This window comes from Arvicola amphibius, chromosome X (assembly GCF_903992535.2).
Source record: "Arvicola amphibius chromosome X, mArvAmp1.2, whole genome shotgun sequence".
NCBI lineage: Eukaryota > Metazoa > Chordata > Mammalia > Rodentia > Cricetidae > Arvicola > Arvicola amphibius.
The window spans coordinates 67,398,309-67,423,153 of NC_052065.1; the positions used below are offsets into that span (position 1 = coordinate 67,398,309).

At 33.9% G+C, this 24,845-nt stretch overlaps 1 protein-coding gene across 1 annotated transcript; it reads left to right on the forward strand.

The window, feature by feature from the left end:
• Positions 1-18,104: 18,104 nt before the first annotated feature.
• On the forward strand, positions 18,105-19,277 carry Tent5d (terminal nucleotidyltransferase 5D). Its single transcript, XM_038317435.1, has one exon. The coding sequence runs from the start codon at positions 18,105-18,107 to the stop codon at positions 19,275-19,277; it is 1,173 nt and encodes a 390-aa protein (XP_038173363.1).
• Positions 19,278-24,845: the final 5,568 nt, after the last annotated feature.

A 24,845-nucleotide genomic window follows, 5' to 3' on the forward strand; every position in this document is an offset into this window, starting at 1 on the left:
ATTGAGAGAGGTCAGAACAGAAACACAACACAAGAACTTAACAGAAGTAGGCAGGGCTTACCAGAAGCCATGGAGGAGCAAGGTTTACTGACTTGCTCCACATGGCTTTTTCAGCCTCCTTTCTCATAACTTTGAAGACCACCCACCTAGTAGCCAACCCAGATCTGTCATTAATCAAGAAAATGCCCCATAGTCTTGCACAGAGGCCAGTTTGGTAAGAGTAGTTTCTCAACTGAACTTCCACTCTCCCAGATGATCCTAGTCTTTGTCAACCTGGCATAAAAATTTGCCAGCACATTAACCATTGAAAAAAATTAACCATGCAAAACAAAGTAAAATACCCTGGGGGAAAATCCACATAGGATTGGCAAGTTGGCTTGCTTGGTAAAGGTGCTTGCTAACAAGACTGAGGACCTGAGTAAGATCACCAGGACCTGCAAGGTGGAAACAGAATCATCTCCTGTGGGTTGTCCTCTGACTTCCATATGTGTCCCAAGGCATATGAGAACATATGCACAGGCACACGTACACAAATAACAAATGTAATAATGTTTATTCCACATATAATTACAACCCTTGACCTCCACAGGCATCCACATGGACATATATACTATATCCAAAAAAGCTAAAAATACATATTTTTCTCTTCTTATAATGTCTTATATTAATTTATTATTCAAAGTTCATTTTTTCACATAATATTAAGATAACTACAATATCATCTTTAAAGAAAAAAGAATGTTTGAGAATTCTGAAAGCTGGCTAGTTATATTCATAAATTCTTTCCCTCTGTTTTCTTTTTTTTTTCCATCTTATATGTGATCCTAAATTTATCTCCTAGAATGAACAGTAACAACAGCCACAGACATTTTTCTGGTTTGACTGCATCTCAGCCAGTTACTATGGATTTATCAAGAAGTGCTTTTAGACTTTTGTGTAAACAATTGTAGACCTTAAGACATAAAATATCGCTTTTTTATTCTTTTTTAATTTGTATTTTTTATTATTATATTTTTTATTAAAAATTTCCCCCACTTCCCCGCTTCCCATTTCCCTCCCCCTTTCCCCACTCCCCTCCCCCTCCCTCTCCATCAATATGGCTACACCTTTCTCAGTCTAGATACAGGGGGGACAACCTTGGTCCTGCCTAAAGTGATGTGACAGACTTTGACTCCCCAGGACAGGCCTCACCTTCTCTGAGGAGTGGGGTGGAAGGAAGGTGGGGAGAGTAGGAGGAAGGGAGGGAGAGGGAACAGGTATTGGCTTGTAAAATGAGAAAAGGTTGTTTTAAAAATAAGACAAAAGATTAAATAGGGAAATTAAATCAGTAGAATTGTTTAATTTAAAAGAAACAATATGAAATGCTGATTTAATGAAAAAGACCTAGTAAAATCAAATGGAGATGGGGGACTACTGAGATAGTATCTTGTGTATTTAAAAGAATAGATTATGACCCAGAGACAGGGAATTTATTTTGCTTGAATGTGGATAATTCAGTCATTACTAGAAGAGGATACGTAAACCTATGTAATCACACATACACAGGAATATAAATAAGTTAAAGTTACTTATAGAATAACTGTTTTCTTACTAAGGTGGGAAACACGGTGCTCAAGAGTAAGGACTAGGGGACAGGTATTGAAGGGTCAAGGAAGAAAGAGACACTATAGGCAGTTGTTTGGGAATGTGGGAGTGTGAATAAACTGAGAAGCTTTAATAAGATCATGTGGCTGTAATACAATTTTACTTGCAATTAGTCCTTATTAATTTTAAAAGGAGAGTTGTTTTTTCTTCACAAGACACCTAATCTGAAGGAAAATGATTTTGAATTAAAATATTCAGTTTAATGTCCTAGAATTTATTCATTTCCTCATGCACCAAAATTTTTGAGTGTTTTAATAAGATTTACTTATTTTAATTTATATGTATGGGTGCTTTACCTGTATGTGTCCTTGGGCACCATATCCATGCAGTGCCCACAGAGGTCAGAAGACGGCAGTGGATCATTTGCAACCTGAGTAAGAATTCTTAGCCTCCATGTCTATACTGGGAAACAAATCTATCTCCACTTCAAGAGCAACAAGTGTTCTTATCATCAAAGGCATCCCTTCAGCTCCTGGAGCATTTTTAAAATTAAATTTGTTTTTATTTTATCTTATGTTATGGGTGTTTTTCCATAGGAATACATATATGCCTATGTACCTAACCTGCATTCCTGATGTTTATGGAGGCCAGAAGTGGCTAACCTGTATCTAAAGTTACAGATAGTGGTAAAAACCTCCTTATGGGTGTTGGGAATTGAACTTGGGTGCTCTAGAGTACAATCCAATACTCTTTTTTGATTTTTTTCATTTATTTATTTATTTATTAAAAATTTCTGCCTCCTCCTCACCTCCCATTTCCCTCCCCCTCCCTCATTCCCCTCCCTCTCCCTCTCCCTCTCCAATCTGAAGAGCAGTAAGGGTTCCCTGTCCTGTGGGAAGTCCGAAGTCCTTCCCCATCCATCCAGGTCTAGGAAGGTGAGCATCCAAACAGGCTAGCCCCCCCCCCCAAAGCCAGTACATGCAGTAGGATCAAAACCCAATGCCATTGTCCTTGGCTTCTCAGCAGCCCCCATTGTCCGCCATGTTCAGGCAGTCCAGTTTTATCCATGCTTATTCAGTCCCAGTCGAGCTGGCCTTGGTGAGCTCCCATTAGATCAGCCCCACCATCTCAGTGGGTGGGTGCACTCCTCACTGTCCTGACTTCCTTGCTCATTTTCTCCCTCCTCCTGTTCCTCATTTGGACCTTGGGAGCTCAGTCCAGTGCTCCAATGTGGGGCTCTGTCCCTATCTCCATCCATCGCCAGATGAAGGTTCTATGGTGATACGCAAGATATTCATCAGTATGGCTATATGATTGGGCCATTTCAGGCTCCCTCTCCTCAGCTGCCCAAGGAACTAGCTGGGGACATCTCCCTGGACACCTGGGAACCCCTCTAGAGTCAAATCTCTTGCCAACCCTAAAATGGCTCCCTTCAGGAAATTCAGGATCAACCTACCCCAGGACCCAGCAATACTACTCTTGGCAATATATCCAAGAGATGCCCAATCATACTACAAAAGCATCTGCTCAACTATGTTCATAGCAGCATTATTTGTAATAGCCAGAACCTGGAAACAACCTAGATGCCCTTAAATGGAAGAATGGATGAAAAAAGTGTGGACTATAGACATATAGAGTACTACTCAGCGGTAAAAACAATGACATCTTGAATTTTGCATGCAAATGGATGGAAATAGGAAACACTCCTGAGTGAGGTAACCCAGACCCAAAAAGATGAGTTTGGTATGTACTCACTCATAATTGGTTTCTAGCCATAAATAAAGGACATTGAGCCTATAATTCGTGATCCTAGAGAAGCTAAATAAGAAGGTGAACCCAAAGAAAAACATAGTTATCCTCCTGGATATTGGAAGTGGACAAGAGTGCCGGGCAAAAATTGGGGAACATGGGGGTGGGGTGGGATGGGGCTAAGGGGAGATGGGGAGAGAAAGTGTGAATGGTAGGATGGGGAGAGCTTGGGGGAATGGGATGGTTGGGATAAAGGAAGGGTGGATATGGGAGCAGGGAAGTATATATCCAATACTCTTAACAGCTAAGTCATTTCTCCAGCTCCAAATGTTTTTCTAAGCATTTAAAACATACTAGACATGTATTCAGTGTTTTAGAATATAGTAGTCAGGAAACATTCAGAGTCTGTTTCTGTGGGACTTCCAGTCTCGACAGTGTGGGATAATAAAGAAATTTTCAGAAGAAAGCAGAAATATTCATAGGAAATGAATAGCTCCAAATTTGTACTTTAGTAACTGACCATAATTAATAGAGTGAAAGGTAAGTAAAAAAGAGTTGACAAAGTCAAACCATTATTAGCTTCCACAAGATACAATTTTTCCAAACCTATCTAAATTGCAAAGAGTTATTTTTGCTAATGTTATTCTTATCAAAACCTGAAGGTAATTTTTAAGAAAGGAATAAGTATATGAAGAAATATTACCTGGAAACAGCTATGAGGAGTAATATATTTCTTAAATGTAATTGAGGAAGATGCTATCTGGTTCACTAATCTCGGTTTCCAAGAGGAGATAATTAAAATCAATTATATACTTCATCTTATATGAAACATATAGAAATAATTTCAAAGAAATATTTGGATGTTCTTTAAATTCTTAGAGGATTTATCTATCAAATTTACAGAATAACTATTTTTGTTTCTTACTAAAATTAATATAAAGCAGCTCTGTTATTTAAGTTAAAACACTGTTTTCATTTCCTTTTGATGCTTCTCGGTAACCTTCAGTCTCCTTTTTGCATTTCAGTTAGTTTCCTCCATTAAATATATTTCCTACAGCCTTATTGTTTTTCAGTGGAATTCACTTGTATTAGCTTATTTTATATATCTGTGTTTGCAACTTGTATTCCAATTGCAGTTTCCCCTCCCTCCTCTTTTCTCCAGTACCCCCACCTCCCTTCTCCCCAAGATCCATTCTTCCTTCATTTCCCTTCAGGAAAGAGAAGGCCTCCTAGGGATATCCACTGAACATGGCTCTCAAGATACAATAAAACTATGCACAAACTTTCTTATCAAAGCTAGGAGAGGCAACCCAGCAGGATCCCAAGAGCAGAAAAAAGAGTCAGAGTCAGTCTACTCCTACTGTTAGAAGTCCCACAAAATCACCAAGGTACCCAAATACAGAATATATGCAAAGGCCTAGTTCAGACCCATACATACAGGGTCTGTGTTTGTTGCTTCAGTTTCTGTGAGCCTCTGAGTCCTGCTTAGTTGATTCTGTGGGCCACATTCTCCTAGGTTCTCAACCCTCTGGCTCCTGCAGTTCTCCTCTGCCACAGTTCCTTGAGCTCCAAGGGGGAGGAATCTGAGGGACAGATCTGGTGGAGATCTTTAATTTGGGCTCTCTTTCCACCTAACGTTTGACTGTGGGTCTCAGCAACTGCTCCCATCATAAAGCTTCTTTCTCTACCCTGCAGTATAATTAAAATTTCAGTGGTGCACATCATTTAGGTGACATAAAACTTGTCTTATTATCCTTCATCAAACCAAATTTGTATTCTGCTTCCTACAGTTGCATGAATGTTTTTAAAGGGATTCATTAAATATGATAATCTGTAACTAACTCCATAAGAAACTCAGTCAAGAAGGCAAGTATTCAAGAGAAATATTTTGATTCTTTGTAAATAATTCAACATCCAATTAATTGGTGGAACATGATATGTCTAGACATGTGTTTCGTATTTTGTGTTGTTTGAGTTTTTACAACTATGATTTGATATTTACTGCTTTTAGAAAATTATTTTTCTAACATTTTATTTGTTCATTGAAAATGTCATACATATATAAAATATATTTTTGTCAGGTCCATTCATCATACCCTTCTTCCAACTCCCCTCTGTACCCTGCCTCTCTCCCATTTTCATTTCCTTCCTTTTCTTTTGTTTCTAATGACTATCCCTTAGTCTAATTAGTACTACCCATTTGCAAATGGGTGTGGGATCATCTACTGGTGCATGCTCAGTATAATATTGACCACCTCCTTCATGTTAAGGAAAACAACTGTCATGCAACCAGCAGCCATCAACTGTCAATAGCTCCTCAGCTAAGGATGTGTTGCAGGAGCTCCTTCTGCTCCTTCAGCCAATAGCCCCTGAGATACCAGCCCATTGGGGTGTTGTCTCTCTCTTTAAAAATGCGGCCACTTCCCTCCACTCATGCTCTGACTTCCGGCTCCACTTCCGGTGACTAGGCTCCCTTCCTGATTGCGCAGAGGGCTGTTGTCTGGGATGGTGATCTGTAAGTTTTTCCCCTTCAAATAAGTAACCATTCTATTAATCATAATTACAAACTGGTGTGGGATTGTTTGTGGCTTACGCCTTCAAGGATGGAGACTTAGTAATCCCTCCTCATTTAGTAGTTTTATTTTTTGAGAATCCTATACATGCTTACAATGTTATTTTGATCGCATTCACCACTCACTTCCAGATCCACTCCCTGCCCGTGCAACCCCAAAACTTTGTATCTTCTTTTATATTTTTATGCTGTCCATATATTGGTGGGTGTGGGGCCAGCAAATGGAACATAGTAGTTGAGCTCCCAGGGGCCACTCCCTTAAATAAAATTGAATCCCTCTCCCCTAGGAGAACCAACTGTCAGTGGCTCCTCAGAGGCAGATGCTGTTGAGCCCCTCCCCCTTCATGCTGTAATGCTGAGGAACTTGATCTTGTGCTGGTCTCATGCAGACAAGTACGACTGTTGTGAGTTCATGTGTGCTATGTCACGTATGGAAGACAGCGGCTCTGTAGCACTCCTTTCTACCTCTAGCTGTTATATTTTTCCTACTGCTCCTTCAGAGATGGTCCACAAAGCCCTAATTGTGAGGGCAGGTTTATATTGATATTCCAACTCTGGCTGAGCACTCACAGCTGTTTATTCTCAGCATTATGAACAATTATGAGTCTTTCTTAACCACTACTCTCTGCCACAAGAAGCTTCTCTGAGCAAGGATTAGAGCAGCACACGTCTATGGATATAAACTGCCTTCTACATATTTGTGTTTGTATCTATCTATCTTTTATCTATCACCATGTTTTCTTTCACACACACCACTTTCTTCACTCCACTTATCCCATCAGTAAATGTATGTTATGACTCGTTACATGAAGCAATATGTAATGACAAACAGTTGCTACTATTTGTTTTAGCTTTTTTATGCAAGTGAAACAATAAACACTACTATAAAGAGATAGTTGAGAATGCAAGTCATGTTTAGTAGATGTTACTGGTCAAGTATATATCCAATCTGTAATGCAAATATTTAACTCTTTCTCTACTGGTAGCATCAGAAACTCATTTAGCGAGCTTTCCCATTTTGTACGTTAAATTTGAAATTGATTGGCCTGATTTCTACCTTTCTGACTCTCCAGAGAACTGTGTTTTCTCACAACAACTCAGAGGAATTCAGTGTTCTTTCCTAAGATGTGAGAGGTTGCTCAGTGAATTTAATATGATTCTTGTTTGAAGAATGATCTTAAATTGTATTTTAGAGTAGATCATAACTTAGTTAAAAGAGAGATGAAGATATAGATCAGTAATAAGATATTTTATAGAGTGTATGGTGTTTGGGGTTGAGTGCCAATAACAAACACATTAATGTGCATGTATGTACTTAATCCAAAGACTTGCAGTACTAATAATTAAGTAAAATTGGAATGGATGGATGTGAGGCCAAATATTTAGATTGCTAAGCATCTATTTAGTGATAACTGTTGTTTACTTGTTTTGTCTTCTACCAAGTTTCCTACTGAGATTTTAATGACATTACACTATATTATGCTAATATGTTGTTTTCACATTCATACACTGAAAAAATTAAAACCATTTTAACAAAATAGATTAATGTCTGAGCAACACCTGATATATATTTTATTGTTTTATTTTATATTAGTTTCCTGAATTGGTTATTACTGACCAATGAAATCTTTTTGTAATAATTTAGGATTTTTGCACAAATTTCCTTGTATATTAAACGACAACTCAAAATACCTGATGTTTTATTCTACTTAAAATTTCTCCTTCACTCTATGACTATCTATTTAACTCAGCTCATTTTTAGTTGTTTTATGTATTCTATTTATGGATTGCTTTATATATTTTATTTTTTCTACCTGGTTTAGGAATTCTTCTGATTATATTCTTTTGAGTGAGAATAACATGAATTATAGTATTGAATATATGTAACAAAATTAGTTATTATTTAAACATATGCTAAAAATATGTAAAATTGAAAAATCTTTACTCAATATTACAAATAAAATGTATTCCCCATATTTTTACTGTTTCCCATATTTTTACTTAGAAACATTTTTCTTAACAACTTTCCTATTAATATTGTCTTTCCTTATATATAGGGTTTATTGTCTTATAAATTATTCACAATTGCTTTGTTCTGTTTGGCATGTATGCTACAGTTCCAGGAAAAAATAAGCAGTATCTGTACTCATCTTCAGTCATTCCAAAATATACTCAGTCCCTTACCTATTTTACTGAAAAAGTGTTTTAAATGAGTTATCCAAAATGTATCATTTACATTTCCAAATAATTTACTTCATATTATTACTTAGTAGCCTATCTTTAATTTTTATAGTCCTATTAGAATATTTATGAAATTAGGGTAATAGGACATTCTATTGGAACTTTGCCTTTGGAAGTTAGTCTTTAGCTATTTCATTATTTTTCATTTTGGAACTCAAAATAAATTGTAACTGTAAATTAGAATTCATTTTGACTAAGAATATTTTAAACAGTGTTCATTTGTGAAGTTTAATAAAAAATACGTGGACATTACTCTTTCAATGTTTGTATTTCAAAACTTATAATTCTTAAGTCACAGTAGCCATTATAAAATATAGAACACTAATATCTGAAAACCCGTGAGTACTTATATGATTTCATTTAGCTTTATTATTTTATGTCTAAGAAAAAAAGACTAAAAGACATGACAGTGGAATGGGGACTTGGTGAAAGTGGAGAAATGGTGGTAGTAATAATGGGTTTATGAAACTGTTAAAGAATAAATTATATTATAATATTCTTTAATATAGCCTATCCATTTCTTTTAGCTATGAGCATTATTGATGCAATAGTAATATCCTTCGCCTCCTAGCAACAATACCCATAGTGTTGTGAAAAATGGGGTGCAGAAACTGGGGAGATAGGTTAATAGGGAACTCTAGAGAAGGAAATTAGTTTTCAGAGATGGAGTGTTGTTAAATCCAAACTCAACAAAGTACATTGTCAAAACTGTGGTAAGATTCTATACAAAGGAAATTTCATTCCTCTGATTTTGAATTTCTACTGTGAGTAGACACTAAAATTGATGTTTAACTTTTGGTTTATTAAAAAATGTGTTTTATTTAGCTGAAATGAAATTCTATATTGAATATTATGGGAAATGTTTATGAATAATTATGCTGATAATCAAAACTGTAATAAAAACTGAGACATTAATTAACTGAAAAATCCATCAGCAATTATTTGCATATATTTCCTGAGCTCATGAAGAAGATATATGATATATATCACTAATTTGTTGGCATTACCCAGAACTTCCTTTATTTGTAATTTTAGGTTAAAAGAGTTATCGAAACTTCCTTAAAATAATTGGGTACATAGACTGATAGTGAATAATTTATCAAAATCATCTTAAGATATTTCTTACCTGAAGCATATAAAAGTAGCAATGTATTATTAGCTCTCTTTTTTGATAGCAATAAGTCTATCTACAGATTTCATTGAATGAAAGTTAAGATAGGCAAGTATGCATATTTACATTTTTTATAGATTTTTCAATTTCCTTCCTAGAATTTTTTCTTCTAAATAAGCATTCATGAGTCATCCCTTTAGTATAGTCTTTAAGTACCTTAACAGTGAGTTAAATTTTTTCTTGTAGCAGAAAAATTTAATGCAATTAATTATTAGAGACAAGAATCAAATTAATAGTAAATTTAGTGGCTTTCATTAAAGCAACTTTATTTTAAGCTTTCAGTGATTGGATTTTAAGTTTTGTTGTTGTTGTTGTTGTTTTTAAGAATGTTTGTGCTACTGTTTTGCATCTACAGATGTAGGAAAAAAACAGGGAAGCCCTGAATGTTTTTAGCCAAACTGAGAGCAAAAAGTGTTGAGTGCGGGAGGAGATTTCCCGTGGTAATGCAAGTTATGCAGAAATCTGCTGTAAACAAAACAAGGCAATTGTATCAGCAAAACTGCCTGTGGGCAGAACTTTCATTGTTTTGTGTTAGTAAGGATTGAAGAAACACTGGGAAGCTAAAAATCAGTCTCTTCTCCATTCCTGCCTCCCCCCCAACCCGACCGTGTGTGCTTGTGTGTGTGTGGGGGGGGGTTATGAGGGGGGATAGAAAGGCCATGAAGCTAGGTAGCATTTGCAAGGGAAAAGGGGAGAATTGATTTTCAGGTTGGGGAGGGAGAAAGGGCAATATTATCATACCAGAGAAAGTTCAGTGCTAAAGGAGACTGGAAGTAATAGATCGCCCTGCCTAAGCTATGAAAAAGTCACATAACTCGAAAGTATAGACCACCTTAAATTGTATGACGACAGGTTGCCATGGAAATGGTTTTACGCTACTGGGGTTGAGGGGGAGCCCGGGAGGAAGGGAAGTCTGTGGAGTGGGTGAGTGGTACTAGAGGGGCATGTTGGGCAAGTCATTTCAGCACCTAGTAGCTCTTGGACAGCAGCAGTTAGCAGCCCTGCCAGCTGTTTGCAGGAGCTTGCTTTCTATGCTCTTTCCTGAAGCTCATTCTTTCTTCCTTCCTTCTTCCCTTATTCCTCTGTGTCTTTTGCAACATTTTTTTTTATTTCTTTTAGTTTTTTTCTTTAACACCCGCCCCGTTTTCTTTTTTGGGCTTCCCAGCAGGCTTCTTCAAAAGCCTGACTCTAGCCTCCCACCCTCCCTCAGGTTGTTCCTTGACTGGTCGCTGTGAAGAGGTCAGCAGGTGGTGAAGTGAGTTTGAAGGGCTGAGAGGGTATGGAGAGGGGCTGGGGAGAGTCATGAAAAGACTGTTTTGTTACGTGCTTAAGAGGTTTTTTGTTTTGTTTTCTTGGACTACTATGGTGAGTTCCTACTTTCCTACTTCTTTAGATAGTATTTGTGCATCATGTGGAGCATGTATGCGGTGTTAACTATAATTCTGGAGTCCTCGTCCGTCTTCATACAGTCTTTAATCCCTGAGTACTGACAGGCATATACAGAAGAGGAATTAGAGATCTTAAATGATTTGGTAACTGCTTCTTGGGCTTCTGAATTTATTACGAGTGTCGTGTTAGTTAAAAAGCATTTAGTACAGAGAGCATGATATATTGTCTCATTATGTAGCCTTGACTTCCGTCCAGGAAGCTCTTTGCACTTTAGAGACTTGTCACTAGTGCTATAGTCATGAATTCCATTGAAAGCAAATGGGAGTTTTGTCTGATCAGTTCATCTCTGTAAATTTTACAGCAGTTTCCAGAGGCAACAACTCTAATGGGTAATATCAGAAGCAAAAGTATCCCAAAAGTAGCTATTGAATTTTCATAGTGACCACCCTCTACCAGGTAATACAAGAAGAGGAAGAGGAAAAAAGATGCTATAATGTCACCTCCTTATAGTTTTCACTGTAAAGGGTCCGTGCTAAAGCTGAAAGGAAGCACAGGTGATTTACTCAGTAGAGTGCACACTTTCAACATTTTAAAGCAACAGATAGCAACTAAAGCAATAAAAAAAAAAAAGAAGCAGAAGAAACGCATGCATGTGTGTTAGGCATGAAAATAAGTTATAAGGTTTTTGTTTTCTAGAATTAATGGCATAGGTTTAACCTGATGTAAAGGCATTCCTTTATGAGCACCATGCCTTTAAATCCAAAGGTGTTCTTTTCTTAGGTGAATAGGTGCCTGGCATGTTTCTTAATTCTTATTATACACATTTTACCCAAGCCTTTCCACTCAAAGGCCTTCTTGCAGCGTGATTCCACCTACATAAAAAAATTTTGAGAAGTTTCTTCTCTGTACATTAGTAAGAGGACATTGTTTATTTGTATAAGTATACCCAGTGATAATACTTTGATTCTTTTAGCAAGAAGTGAACTTAAGCATAATATTTGAAAAGACGTGTTCACAAATGAAGTACAGACAAATACATAAATAATATTAGAATGGAAAATACATTACTGTGTTATTATATGTCTAAATAAATATCTAAATATTATATGTCTAAATAAATATCCATCTGTGTAAAAAATGGTAAACACTTTGTTATTATGACTTTTATAGACATCTGTATAGACTGTCAACAGGGCATTATTTGATAATAGATCCTTAAAATATAACGCTTCTATAGTTAAACTACACACACAAAATGATTTCTGTTTCCTTTGTAAGCAAAACCTGCTTTGAAATTAGTGAAGCAAAGAGATAATGAATTTAATTTAAAATAAGAATTAGTTATTTAGTTATCTTAATTCCGTGTGTGTGTGTATTTTAGACTCTTTCATAACTTATTATAACAGCCACAATAACCACAGAAAATCAGTCTTTTTCGTGTTGTCCCAACTAAGATTCCTTATTTAAATTTTATTTATTTTTATGTGTATGAGTGTTCTGCCTGTCTGTGTTTTCTGTGCATCACATTCATGTCTGGTGCCCACAGAATCTAGAAGTGTGTCAGATCTCCTGAGACTGAAATTACAGATAGTTATGAGGCACCATCTGGATGCTGGGAATGGCACTGGTCCTCTGGAAGAGCAACCACTGCTCTTAACTGATAAACCATTGCTCCAGACTGGATCTTTTTTTTTAATTTTTTTTTTTATCCAGACTGGATCTTATTTTAAGGAGGGATCTAATTATAATCTGACATAGCCTTTGAAAAGACTTACATTATGATTTGTTGGAATTATAAGCATTATTTTGATATTATATAGGTCATATAGTAGCTATCCAGAAAATAAAATATGGATAATTACTTTGGATTTAGCTCAGCTGGACTACTAGAGAAACCTTTGGTGTGTTGAAAGTGACTTCAAATAACAATGACTTTTACAAGGCAAATTAGGTTTATGTTTATTTTTGTTGATTTCCTGCATATTAGTATTATAGAGACTACTTCTTTAATTTATTTGGCTCTATAATCAAGCAACTAAAGAAGTACCATTGTTCTCTGCTATGACAGGAATCACTTTTACCATATTTAAAACAACTCAATTGTTTTGATATGTATTACTTATACTAATTTCAGTATCCTTGTTTGCAGTGTTAAAGATAAAGACAAAGTCAAGTCTGATGGTTAAGATAATTTGATAAGCTCTTACACTGTTTGCTCATGCCATGACAATTATTATATCAAAAGAATATGTTTTTTGAGAAATCATGTATTTGCCATTGCAAATAGTTTTGGAGGGGAAAATGACAAAACAGTACACATTTTATATTTTCATCATTGATTCAGACAAAAGTAGAACCCTAACCGTATAGCATGTTTTTATGACTTTTGTTTAGCTTAGTAACTTCAGGTATTCACAATTAATATTATATTAAGTATTCTTTTAAACCTGTAGTCAAATATAAATTGGAGTTTTCTCTTTTATTTTTCCAGTGCTGGCTGGGGATTGCACCTAGCACCTTGCATATGTCAAGCAAGCATTCTACCTTTGAGTATATACTTAGTCCCTTGGTGTTTATTGTGTTAAAGTTATATGTCAGCCTTTACTTTGAGCAGAGCAGAAACATTGAAATGGATTTCCATGAGATAATTATCATTTTCATGATGTTTGTGATGCTCTTTACTATTAATGTTAGCCAGGGTATTCTATTTACTGCTTTACTGAGTACACCATGACAATACCTAATCATTCAGTGTTTTCATCATGATATAAATATGACTATCTTCTTGAAGTTAGTACTTTCAGTTTTTATTTCATTTTTTAAAGAGATAATATTAAATTGTTGTAAACTATACTTTAATTAAATACACCAGTTTCATTTCTCACAGGCCTTAATCTTCTCTATAGAAACAGATGTAGTATATCAAATAAAATTGCAATATCTCTTTCTAGTAATTAAATAATACTTCATACATCTTTGAATCTATGAAATATTGTGCATAGTGTAACTAATGCCCATTTCCTTATTTAACTCCACGTGGATACCAGTCTTGAAGGTATCCAAAATAGGAGACATCTATTTCTACATATAAGCATTTTCTGTAACTAAGGTAACTAGTAACATTTGTCTTAGAATTATTAAACAAATTTTAGACTTTGTTAGACTTTACATCTAGTTGAAAACTAATATTGGACTATAAGGATGCTTATAAAACCCTAATTTTAAAATTTGATTGGATTGGAATTCTCTGTTTTATTCACTGCAATTTTTAAAATTTATTTTGTGGTGATAAGAGGTCAGTATGGAGTGTCTTTCTCACTTTCTCTATCTAATCTTTTGAAATATGTCTTCTCACTGAATCTAGAGCTTGCCATTTCAGCTCTACTGGCTGGTTAGTGAGGCTTTGAGAATTCATGTGTCGCCATCTTCCCAGCTCTGTGGTTATAAACATGCACTGCCATGCCTGCTTCTTATATTGGTGCTGTACATAAAACACAGATTCTCATGTTTACACAGTACTTTACCCAATGAGCCATAGTCCAGCTTTTAGGGTAGGTTTTGGTTTTTTAATGAAATGGAAGTAGCCAAGTCACGACATGAGATATTCCTGTTGATAGTAATGGTCCTTGGTCATTTCTTCTAAGTTTCCTTTAGTAATAGGATTCTTAAATTATAGCTGCATCAGCACCATCTGGGAAGTTGTTTAAATGCATGAATTCAGATTCCCCTTTTAAATGCTTATTCAGAAACTCTGGAAATGGGACCAAGAAGTATTTCACAAAACCTGTACGTGACAATGCATCATGAAAGTAAGAATTTCTATTTCAGAGCAAGTGTTTTACCATCATTTTTTAGTGTGTATGTCTATACAGTATACATAGAGCTTGTACATTGCGATTAGAATATCAGTTCATGTGTAACATGTATCAAAATGCTCTTGTTTTTTCTTCTTCTTCAGATTGGTTGCCTCATGACTTTACTCTGTAAGATGAAAATTCATATCTTCTCTGAAATATCCACTCAATTGTCACATTGACCTATAGAGTTTTTGAAGGTTATCTTTACAACGTAAATTGTAAGTCATTCTTCTGTCTCCTTGAAGATAACTTCTAATATTAGTAGAGCTGGAAAATTATTAGTGAGTTTTTGCTTTTATTTTTGTGGTCAGAAGCATAATAAATGTGTGGTAAGGAAAACACATTGTAATTTATTATACAAATGACCATTTCTGACCCTTTGTGAGATAACGACAATTCACTTGCCTTATTTGCACTTCAGATTAATTCAACCAAGTAAATAATGGAAAAACTTAGTTTTTATATATATTATTATATCATATTTATTATAGACATACCAATATTAAGATAGGAAATGTGTTAGCTTAAAGAATAAATAAATTGGAAGTCAGAGACTCCAGATCTTCAGGAATGAACTAATAGGAATCTCACATTTTAAGAATGATTATTGAATTCAGTGTGTGACTGTAAGTATGTATATATATATTGTGTATGTGTGCATATATGCGTGTATATGTATATTACTGTGACTGTAAGTATGTATATATATATATATTGTGTATGTGTGCATATATGCGTGTTTATGTATATTACACATATATGTTATTGTAATTATGATGTTTTAAAATTTTGTGATTCATTTCTTGAGCATATAATTTAACTACCGATGGCAAGAAAATGGTAATTTAAAAAATTCTTCAGTTAGAATGTGGGTGACAGTTGTATGGCTGGAGCAAAATTGGCCCCAGAATTTAACCCTACTGCTTGTACTGGCTTTTTTGGAACCTATTTCCTTTGGATGGATACCTTGCTCAGCCTAGATATAGTGGGGAGTGCTTTGGACCTTCCTCAAAGCAATGTGCCTTATCCTTTCTGAAGAGTGGGTGGGAGTGGGGTGGGGAGTTAGGTGGAGGTAATGGGAGGAGGGGAGGGAGTAGGAACTGGGATTAGTGTGTAAAATGAAAAAAAGATAGTTTGTTTTCTATTTTAAATAAAATAAAATAAAAATTCTTCATTCAATAATAATAAGCTAATTTAATAAAAAGAGTTTATGTAAAATAGTTTATTTAGTTGTAGCAAGAAAATACTAAAATAAAAATATGAACCAGTTAAAAAATATCATTTAGATAGTTGAAACATATATTGACCAATGACAGCATTTCCTCACATCCTAGCAAATTGTCTTCATGTGTTTATATTTAACAAATGCTAATAATAAATTATTATGCATACACACACACATATATATATACATAAATATACATATGTATAAACACATACATTCTTACATCTCCAGGCTAGTCTAGGTACTAGAAGGCAGAATCATTAGCATAGGTGTCAAGTGAAAAACAGAATGCTGTACACTGATGAGCAGTTTCTCAATACCACATTTCTAGCATAAAGTGAAAAGAAATGTTAATCTTTGTTTTCTTTGGAATATCTTAGTATGCTTTTGCCTGGGAAACAAAGTGCTTTTCCCTCCCTTTCTCCTATAGTATCTATGTGTAGATCTAGGATATTAAGTATCTCATCATAATTTGTTTTATGTGAAAGACACCCTTTTGATCAGTTGCTCATTTATTCTGGCATTTAGTTCATTTAATCTTGATTTGGTTGACTATTTCCATATAAAGTTCCCATGGACTTCTATACAGAAAATATTTCTTAATGTTGAAGAATGTATGTATATCAGTATTAACAATCTCTTCTCACAGATTGTAAGACTAGTATTAAGCCATTTAATTTTTTATTTTTTTACTAATATTCAGAAAGAAAATTTTCCTTTGATGAAATAGAAATTTACATTTTCAAAAATAATTTGAATATTAAGGAAGAATTTTAAATTTATGACAGGTATATAAGTTAGTTTATACTTCTAAAATACATATTAGATAAGTTGTAGAACCCTAAAATATTTACAAATGTCCATATACTGTGATGAACTCTATTTTCTAGACTGATAACTAGAACATAACAATCATTAGCTTAAACTAATTTAATAAAAAATAAATAAACTGGAAAAAATAAACCATGAGAAAAAAAACTAATTCAGTGATAATTTGAGAAGAATATATTTTAAATTAGTCTTACAATTGATTATTGAATGTTCTAGCAACCGGTTGACTTGTATTCTTGCTCCTTAGATTGTTAATTTTGCTCACTAGAGTATTACTTAAATCCAAATACCTAAAGTAAGTCAATTCACCCTACCCATGCTTAAGGTTTGATTTGCATACTCACATAGTTGGTCAAACTGTAGAAATATTCACAATTAAAGTGGTTTAAAAGGAAACAAGCAACCCACTATATAAACCATAATATTGCATAATAAAAACACACTGATTTTTTAATTCATATTTATGAGGATAATATATAGAGGACCGTGATAGTGCTAGTTTTCTCACTAGCACAGATCTGCTGTTACTTAATGATTGAATTGCCAAAGGCTGTTCTACAAATGCCAGATAAGATCATTCTATTGATCTAGTATTAGGTATATGTAATATTGAATTCTAAATATTTTTATTATTCTGATAGCTTCGTAAATATGCAAGATATGAGTGATATCTACATAAATCTGCTTTAAGCATGATATAGTTTTCTTATTCCTGAAATTCAGGAAATAATACATAGCTCAAAGACCATATCCATGATGGACTTCATTTACTTTCCTAGATTCATTTGTTTGAGCAGCTTAATAGTGTATTGGAAGATTCGTATAATGACTTTAGATGACCTAGTTACAAAATTATATATAGTTGCACTCATCATGTTTTTATAAAAAGTTAAATTTTTGATGCTCCTTGTTTGTGAAATTTTCTGAGCATATTATATCAGATACTAGCTATCAGACACCCTAGATGTTTTTAAGACTCAGGAATCCTATGCTTCTTTAAACTCAATATGGACTTTGTAAATGATTTTATAATTATAGAATTAAAGTTACTTTATTGTATAGTAGTTGCACTTTGTTCATGCTATCTCATCTCAATTTAAGTTATTAACAGTTTGCCTCAGTGTTGTACTATGATTATCCTATAAGTGGTATTTATATGACCACACACCATCATTATCATGTTTATATGAGGAAAGATTAGAAAAGAAGACCATTTTTATCTTATGAACTATATAATTGTAGTTAATCTCTGAGAAACCTGTTTGAACTTACTAATGATCCAATGATTTGATATCTTTGTGACTTTTATTTTTCCATATTTAAGAATGATTATATCTATTAATAACATCCTAGTATTCACTTTGTTTCTTATAGAGGATAAATCTGTTTTGAATTTTTTCATTTGCTTTAGGTATAACCTTAGTTTTAAGATGCTGACATTTCCTAATATTCTTCTTGCCCCGTAGTTAATCTATTGACTTCACAATGTCAGAGATCAGATTCAGCAATCTCACTTGGGATCACATCATAACACTGGATCGCGTGTTAGATGAAGTAATCCCAATCCATGGAAGGGGCAATTTCCCCACGCTGGAGGTAAAACCGAAAGATATTGTTCATGTTGTGAAAGATGAACTAATAAAGCAGGGTATTATTGTTAAAGATACCAGATTGAATGGCTCTACAGCAAGTTACATACTCGCAAGCCATAATGGAATCAGCTATAAAGATCTGGATATTATTTTTGGTGTTGATTTGCCAAGTGATCAAGAATTTCAGGTTGTTAAGGATGCAGTTTTAGGCTGTCTACTTGACTTTTTACCAAAAGGTGTTAAAAAAGAAAAGATTACCATAAAGACAATGAAAGATGCATATGTGCAGAAAATGGTCAAAATCTGCGATAACCATGATCGTTGGAGTCTCATCTCTCTTTCAAATAATACTGGGAAGAATGTAGAACTAAAATTTGTAAATTCACTGAGACGACAATTTGAATTTAGTGTAGATTCTTTTCAAATTTTTTTGGATTCCATGTTAGATTTCTATAGTGTCCCAAATGCTAAGCTGACCAAAGAATCCTGTCCTGTTGTGGTGGCTGAAAGTATGTATGGAGACTTCCAGGAAGCAATGATACACTTGAAATACAAGCTTATATCTACCAGAAAACCTGAAGAGATCAGAGGTGGTGGCCTTTTGAAATACAGTAATTTATTGGTCCGTGACTTCAAACCAGCTTGTCAAACAGAAATTAAGACTCTGGAACGTTATATGTGTTCTAGATTTTTCATTGATTTTCCTGATGTAGCAGAACAGCAAAAGAAAATTGAATCATACCTCCACAACCATTTCATAGGTGAAGATAAAAGCAAGTATGAGTACCTTATGACCTTGCATGGTGTTGTGAACCAAAGTACTGTCTGCCTCATGGGTTATGAAAGAAGGCAGACTCTTAATATGATCACCCTTTTGGCTTTGAAAGTACTTGGAGAACAGAATATACTACCCAGTACAGACAATGTAACTTGCTTTTACCAACCTGCTCCATACCTAGTTTTTGAGGGAGGGTACCCAAGTTATTATGTAGCATCTGGGCCGCCACTTGTTTACTTCCAGCCATGTCCTACAGTGCAGTTTCCAGTACCAAATGATATGATGTAAGAAGTATGCATACCAGAAGCATTACTTAAGTACACGTGAAAAGTAATTTTCCAAATTCTGTAAAAGTTAAGATCATTTTTGTGTAGTTGCCTACTATTTTTCGCCAAATGCAGCTTAAATTATCATAGTAGATAAGGTATCATCTCTAAACTCATTTTAAGTGATCTTCAAATGTTGGGACTAGTAAAAACTTTCAAATGTTGTGGAACAAATACTTTCAATGATCTTTCTAATCTTACTGACACTTAAGACAAAATGTGCTGCGACCAGTATGTTAAAGATGCCTGCATCTTTGGCTAAAGATAAAAGAACACTTCTCATGTTTTAAAATGGAGATGAATAGTGAAGACATGTTGCAACATCTTTATGTCCAGTTAGTTTCTTTTTATACTGTTTTCTTCATTAGCAAATAACATGAGTTTTTAGTACTTAAATTGAAAATAACTGATTGCAATGATAATAAATTTAAATGATGTTAAAACAATAGATTATAAACCTGTGTTTCCCAATATAATGTGTTGGGTTGAAAATACTGCTTAAGTTTGAAGGACCACTGGAAAAAATGCTCTGGAAAACAGTAATTATGCATCATATAGTAAGAATTTAGCTGATCTGTGGATTGAAAAGAAACCTTTAATCTGAACAACCAGCAAGAGAACTTATTATGCAAAGTTTCTGGCACTTAAATAAGTTGTTAAGAAAAAAATAACCAACTCTGAATGTGAAAATATTTTATCATCATCTCCTAAGAAGAAACTAAAGGGGACAAAAAAGAGAAATACCTCCACCAACTACAAAAAGTTAGAGAATTCTGTCATGACATTTCAGATTTTTGGCTTATTTGATTAACATTCTAACACATCTGGGCAGTTTTCATCATTAGTAATTAAAAGTACTTACCAACAAATGAAGCACTTTCACTTTTCCTATCACAAAGCCTGATTTGTAGTATGTTCTTTGATGTTAAATTTCAGTTAACACCATATTTTTTCAGTAATTGTCTATATCTACCATTATTCTGAATATTTATTTAGTAACATCAGATGTCCACTAGTAAATAATGGGATTTAAAGTGAATTTCTCTCATATGATGAAAAGAGCCATTGATCTCTTATCTGGGATGATAACAACAAGCTGCTCTCAACGAATGTCAATGAGGCCATCAGAAAACTTAACTACTTTTTTCCATCACAATAAGAACCAGCAATCAAAATCTGAGAATGTGCTACCTATAGAATGTAGTTAAAGTCTCTTCTTGGCATTATAGTATTGAATATAAAAATACAGCTTCTGTAGGATTTTCAAATAGCCAATATTTCTGACATTTTTGTACCCATACATCACTGACCATTGATGTATTTAAATAATTACATTTGTATGACAGAATCCTAAGACTTTAAAATATTTGGATTTACCCCTTTGGGAGGAGAACAAATAAAAAAGTATTGAATACTGTACTAAGAAATTGTATCACTGAATCTTTCTACATCTTGTATTGGCTATTGACTAAATCATAGTGATCCTTCTTTGTGTCTTAATATATACACTTTAGTTTTCAGAAGGTAGGACTACATATACATAAAACTGAACTTATTTATCAGGAAAAAGTAATTCTAAAAAATACAGGGAAATTACTTGAGACTTAAAACGATTGTGTTAGTGATGTCATTGCTAAAGTTTCAGTATTTCCCACAGAAGTTCAGTAATAGAATTGTGAAGGTGTTTGGAGTATTTTATAACATCTGCAATCCCATTGCTTCTTACTGGTATTTACTCCAAAGTTTTTATTTCCTAAGAAGCAACTTTTCCATATTATTATCATAAAGCTTTAAACTGCAGTGTAGAGAGAATGAACTAAAATGATCATGCTCACGTTCTCTTGAGAAGAAGCTCAACATAAATGCCTAATATTTTCTCAGGTTAGAGAATCCAAACATGCTGAATGGGAGTGATACCACAGAAGAAAAAGCTTTAGCCTGATCCTTATGGTTTTGTTTCTCTAAGCCTTCCCTTATTGCCTACTAACCAGAAAAATACTGTGTATTCAATGGCATGTCAGCATCTCTCTAGGACTAGTGTAACTGCCTTAAAAGAAGCAGTACTAATTCCTTCTGTTCCTTAGTTTAATACATGGGATTTGTTAAAATAAGTAAACAGATGCCAGCCTTTTTTACCTGAAGTTACTCAGTTATTTTAAAACCATATTCCAGCATATATCATCCCATTACCAGACGCACACTAGATTGCCCTTTAACTGTTTTAACCCATAGTAAAATCCAATAGTAAGTTTTATTCTGGAAGTTGTTTTCATTTTTCACCTCAGTAATCTAACCTAAACCAAAAAAAAAAAAAAAGAAAATTTAGTTCTAGCATTTCTATTAGTTAAATTAATTGGGTTTCAGCCACACACACATTCTTTTAAACTAGAATATTCAGTGTCCAAATATCCACAAAAGATCTAAAAGGGTATGTAAAACTTTTAAATTCAGAAATAGTCTTCTGATAGTAACTCATCTACTGCTTTAAGAGAATGATTATCTTGTTTGGGGTGATTTCATACTATGTGGAGTGTACACTACTTAGAAACCAATTTTAAGTCACTAATATTTGAACATAAGCCATTTTCTTTTACTTTGCCTTGTTATGGAAGGATGTAAGATTATTTGAATGAGTGAATAGAAAATTCATTTTATAAATGGACACCGTTAAAGAACAAAAGATGTTTTATAGATGATTTTAATGCATGTGTTTTATATGTCCCCTCCAACAGGCAGAGCTCCTTGTCCTATAAAACGAGTGCCACATAGACACACCTTTTAATGCCTCAGAATAAAACCATTAAGCCTTGTAAATGAATAAATGGCCTTCTTAAGAGAGATAGTGTATTGAGTAGCTACTTCTCCAAATTATGCCAAATTAAAATGATGGGTTAAATGTCAATCCAATTAATTTGGTGATTTCTTACATAATTCTAGACTAATGAAGAAATATAAATTATTCCCTCTAAAATTCTAATTAATCTATTACACATTATACATATGACCCATTTATGTATATTACTTAGGCTGAACTTTGGAAACCAGAAGCCTGGGATTGGATTCTTGTTTTAGGGTTTATAAAGAACTTGAGGAAATGAGTAGGGGATACTAGTCTTTGTGAAAATGACATTATAGAGCAGTATGAGGATACAAACTAATATACTACTAGACATTTATTTTTACTATAGTAGAATAACTTTAAAGTTTTTTATATAAAATTAAAGCTTAGTTCCAAAACAAAAAGGTAAAGATATTATCAAATTCTTATTGTAAAATCAGAATTTAAAGGGAATTCTTATATATTTAGTCTCTTCCAAATTCTTTGAAAATAGAAGGTAATATTAGTAAATCATTGATATGTACATTTTCTACTTTTAAAAGGTTTTACAATTTTAATGCCTCCTGCCAATAATATTAGAGTCAATACAACCATTATTAGCAGGTATTTGAACAAAGAAACTGTGAATAGTGATTTTTTTAAGTCATGTGGGTGCCTTTCTTGAGCATGCATATTTCTCCATACTTCTCTTCTTTACAGATTTAAGACTTTAAAAATACTTTTCGTACCCTGACTTCAAAACACAATACTTTTTCAGGCAGTAAACTCCAATACCTGTTGTTCACTAACTATTGAAGTTGTATTTTTACTATCAAGTACAATTCTTTCAGATTCACCCTGGAAGTTAGGAATTTAAGTCAAGCTGGTTTTAAGAGTAAAATTGTCTTCTTTGAAAAACACTCAAATAAATCTTTAAAGTCAAAAGCAAGATATCCTTCTATAAAATACCGCATCTGGGTACCAAAACGGAAATTATATACATGAGCTCAAAGATTTAGTCATGTCGAGGACTGTATTTTAAACATTCTAGCCATAGAACTATATTAATTTCAGTTGCTGTTTACTAAAACAAGGGGAATACTTGTAGAAAAAATATACAGCTCCTGGTAATCTTGACAGTTTCAAAAAAAGCATTTATACATTTTGCTGGAGGAAGGTTTTGATGTTATCTTTACTTAAAATGTGTTTAACATACATAATAAAACATGGACAGTGTACTTATTAATAGAGTAATCATGTAGTGTTTTGATTCATGTGGACATTGTTGATGCTTAAATCTGATTAGTATAAGTATTTCCTCAAAGACTTGTCTATTCTTTTTGGTGAAAACTTGGAATGTCTTCTTGCTTTTAGAAATTTACAGTCCATTAGTGTTATCTAGTAATCCTGCTGAAGAGCAAGGTTTTAATTCATCCTGTTTCTCTTCCATATTTCCCTCATTACTACAACGGCACTTCTATTTTTCTCAGTGGCAGGATAGAAAAGTTAAAACTAGGGGTTATTTTTTAGTATTTATTTTTACAAAAGATTAATTCCTAGTAAGGAGGGTATCTGGAACTGTTAATTTAATGAGACTGGTATCATAGATGTTCAATTCTAGAAAAGTAACTTCCATGTGTGCATTGTAGAGAACCCAAATTTAGGCTCTCTGGTTTTCAATATTTTTCATGCCTAGGGCATGTTAACAATCTTAAATCAGAGGCTGTGATTCTGAGAATAAATGTTAACTTTTTGATTCTTGAAGAATCCTTGAATTCTAGACAATAGACAAAGATATCACTGGACTTTTTCTGTCATTTGATGCCCAGATGGGTATAATTTATAAGCTAACTGCTTTTTTAGTAGGACACATTTAGAGACATTGTGCACAATATTTTGTGATCTTGACCTCTTCTGCAGAATTTTTAAGTAGTTGAATTAAAATTAATAGTCAAAACACTAAAAGTTTAAGATCAAAAGGCACTATATAGAAGCATAAGGCTACAAATTACATAAAAATTCCTATAGCACATTACATTAAAGGGTAATTATAGGCAATTTGCATTCATAAGTTATATCGCAATATCACATTCAATGAATAATTTGTTTCAGGACATATTATGTATTTCATTCAGTAAGTTAACTATCCCAATAAGATTAGAAATAACCCATTTCATTAGCTGAAATGTTCTGAAATCAACCCACTGCTGTTAGAGAATGTTGTCTTCTGGCTATGTTTGCCATTTAAACGTGACTGTGGAAATCTGACTTCCTCTTTAAATTAAGACCTCTTGCTATTTTAAAGCAGGTCACATATACCTTGAATACTACTGCCACCTCACATCTACACACTGCCATTAGATTTAACTGAGGAGTGTTCTCTTTGGCAACTTGTGACTTGTTAAACTTCACGTAGCCCTATTTAGATGACATGAACTGAATGTCAGTAACTTTTCCTTCTGGTTCAAAAAGCATTAGCAAGTACAAAACACTTTTCTTTAAAGCCCTTCTTGATGTTAAGAGAATGTCTTAGCCTGCAAAACAAAGAAAGGCAAATGCTCAGATAATCCAGACCATAAATATGTCAACAAATAATGAATGATGAAAGACTAATCTGAGTTACTTTCTTATTCAGGATCCAAAATGACTACTGAATACAATAAAAATCTTACTATATGATTTCAGTATATTCATCTGATTAAAAAGTAAAGT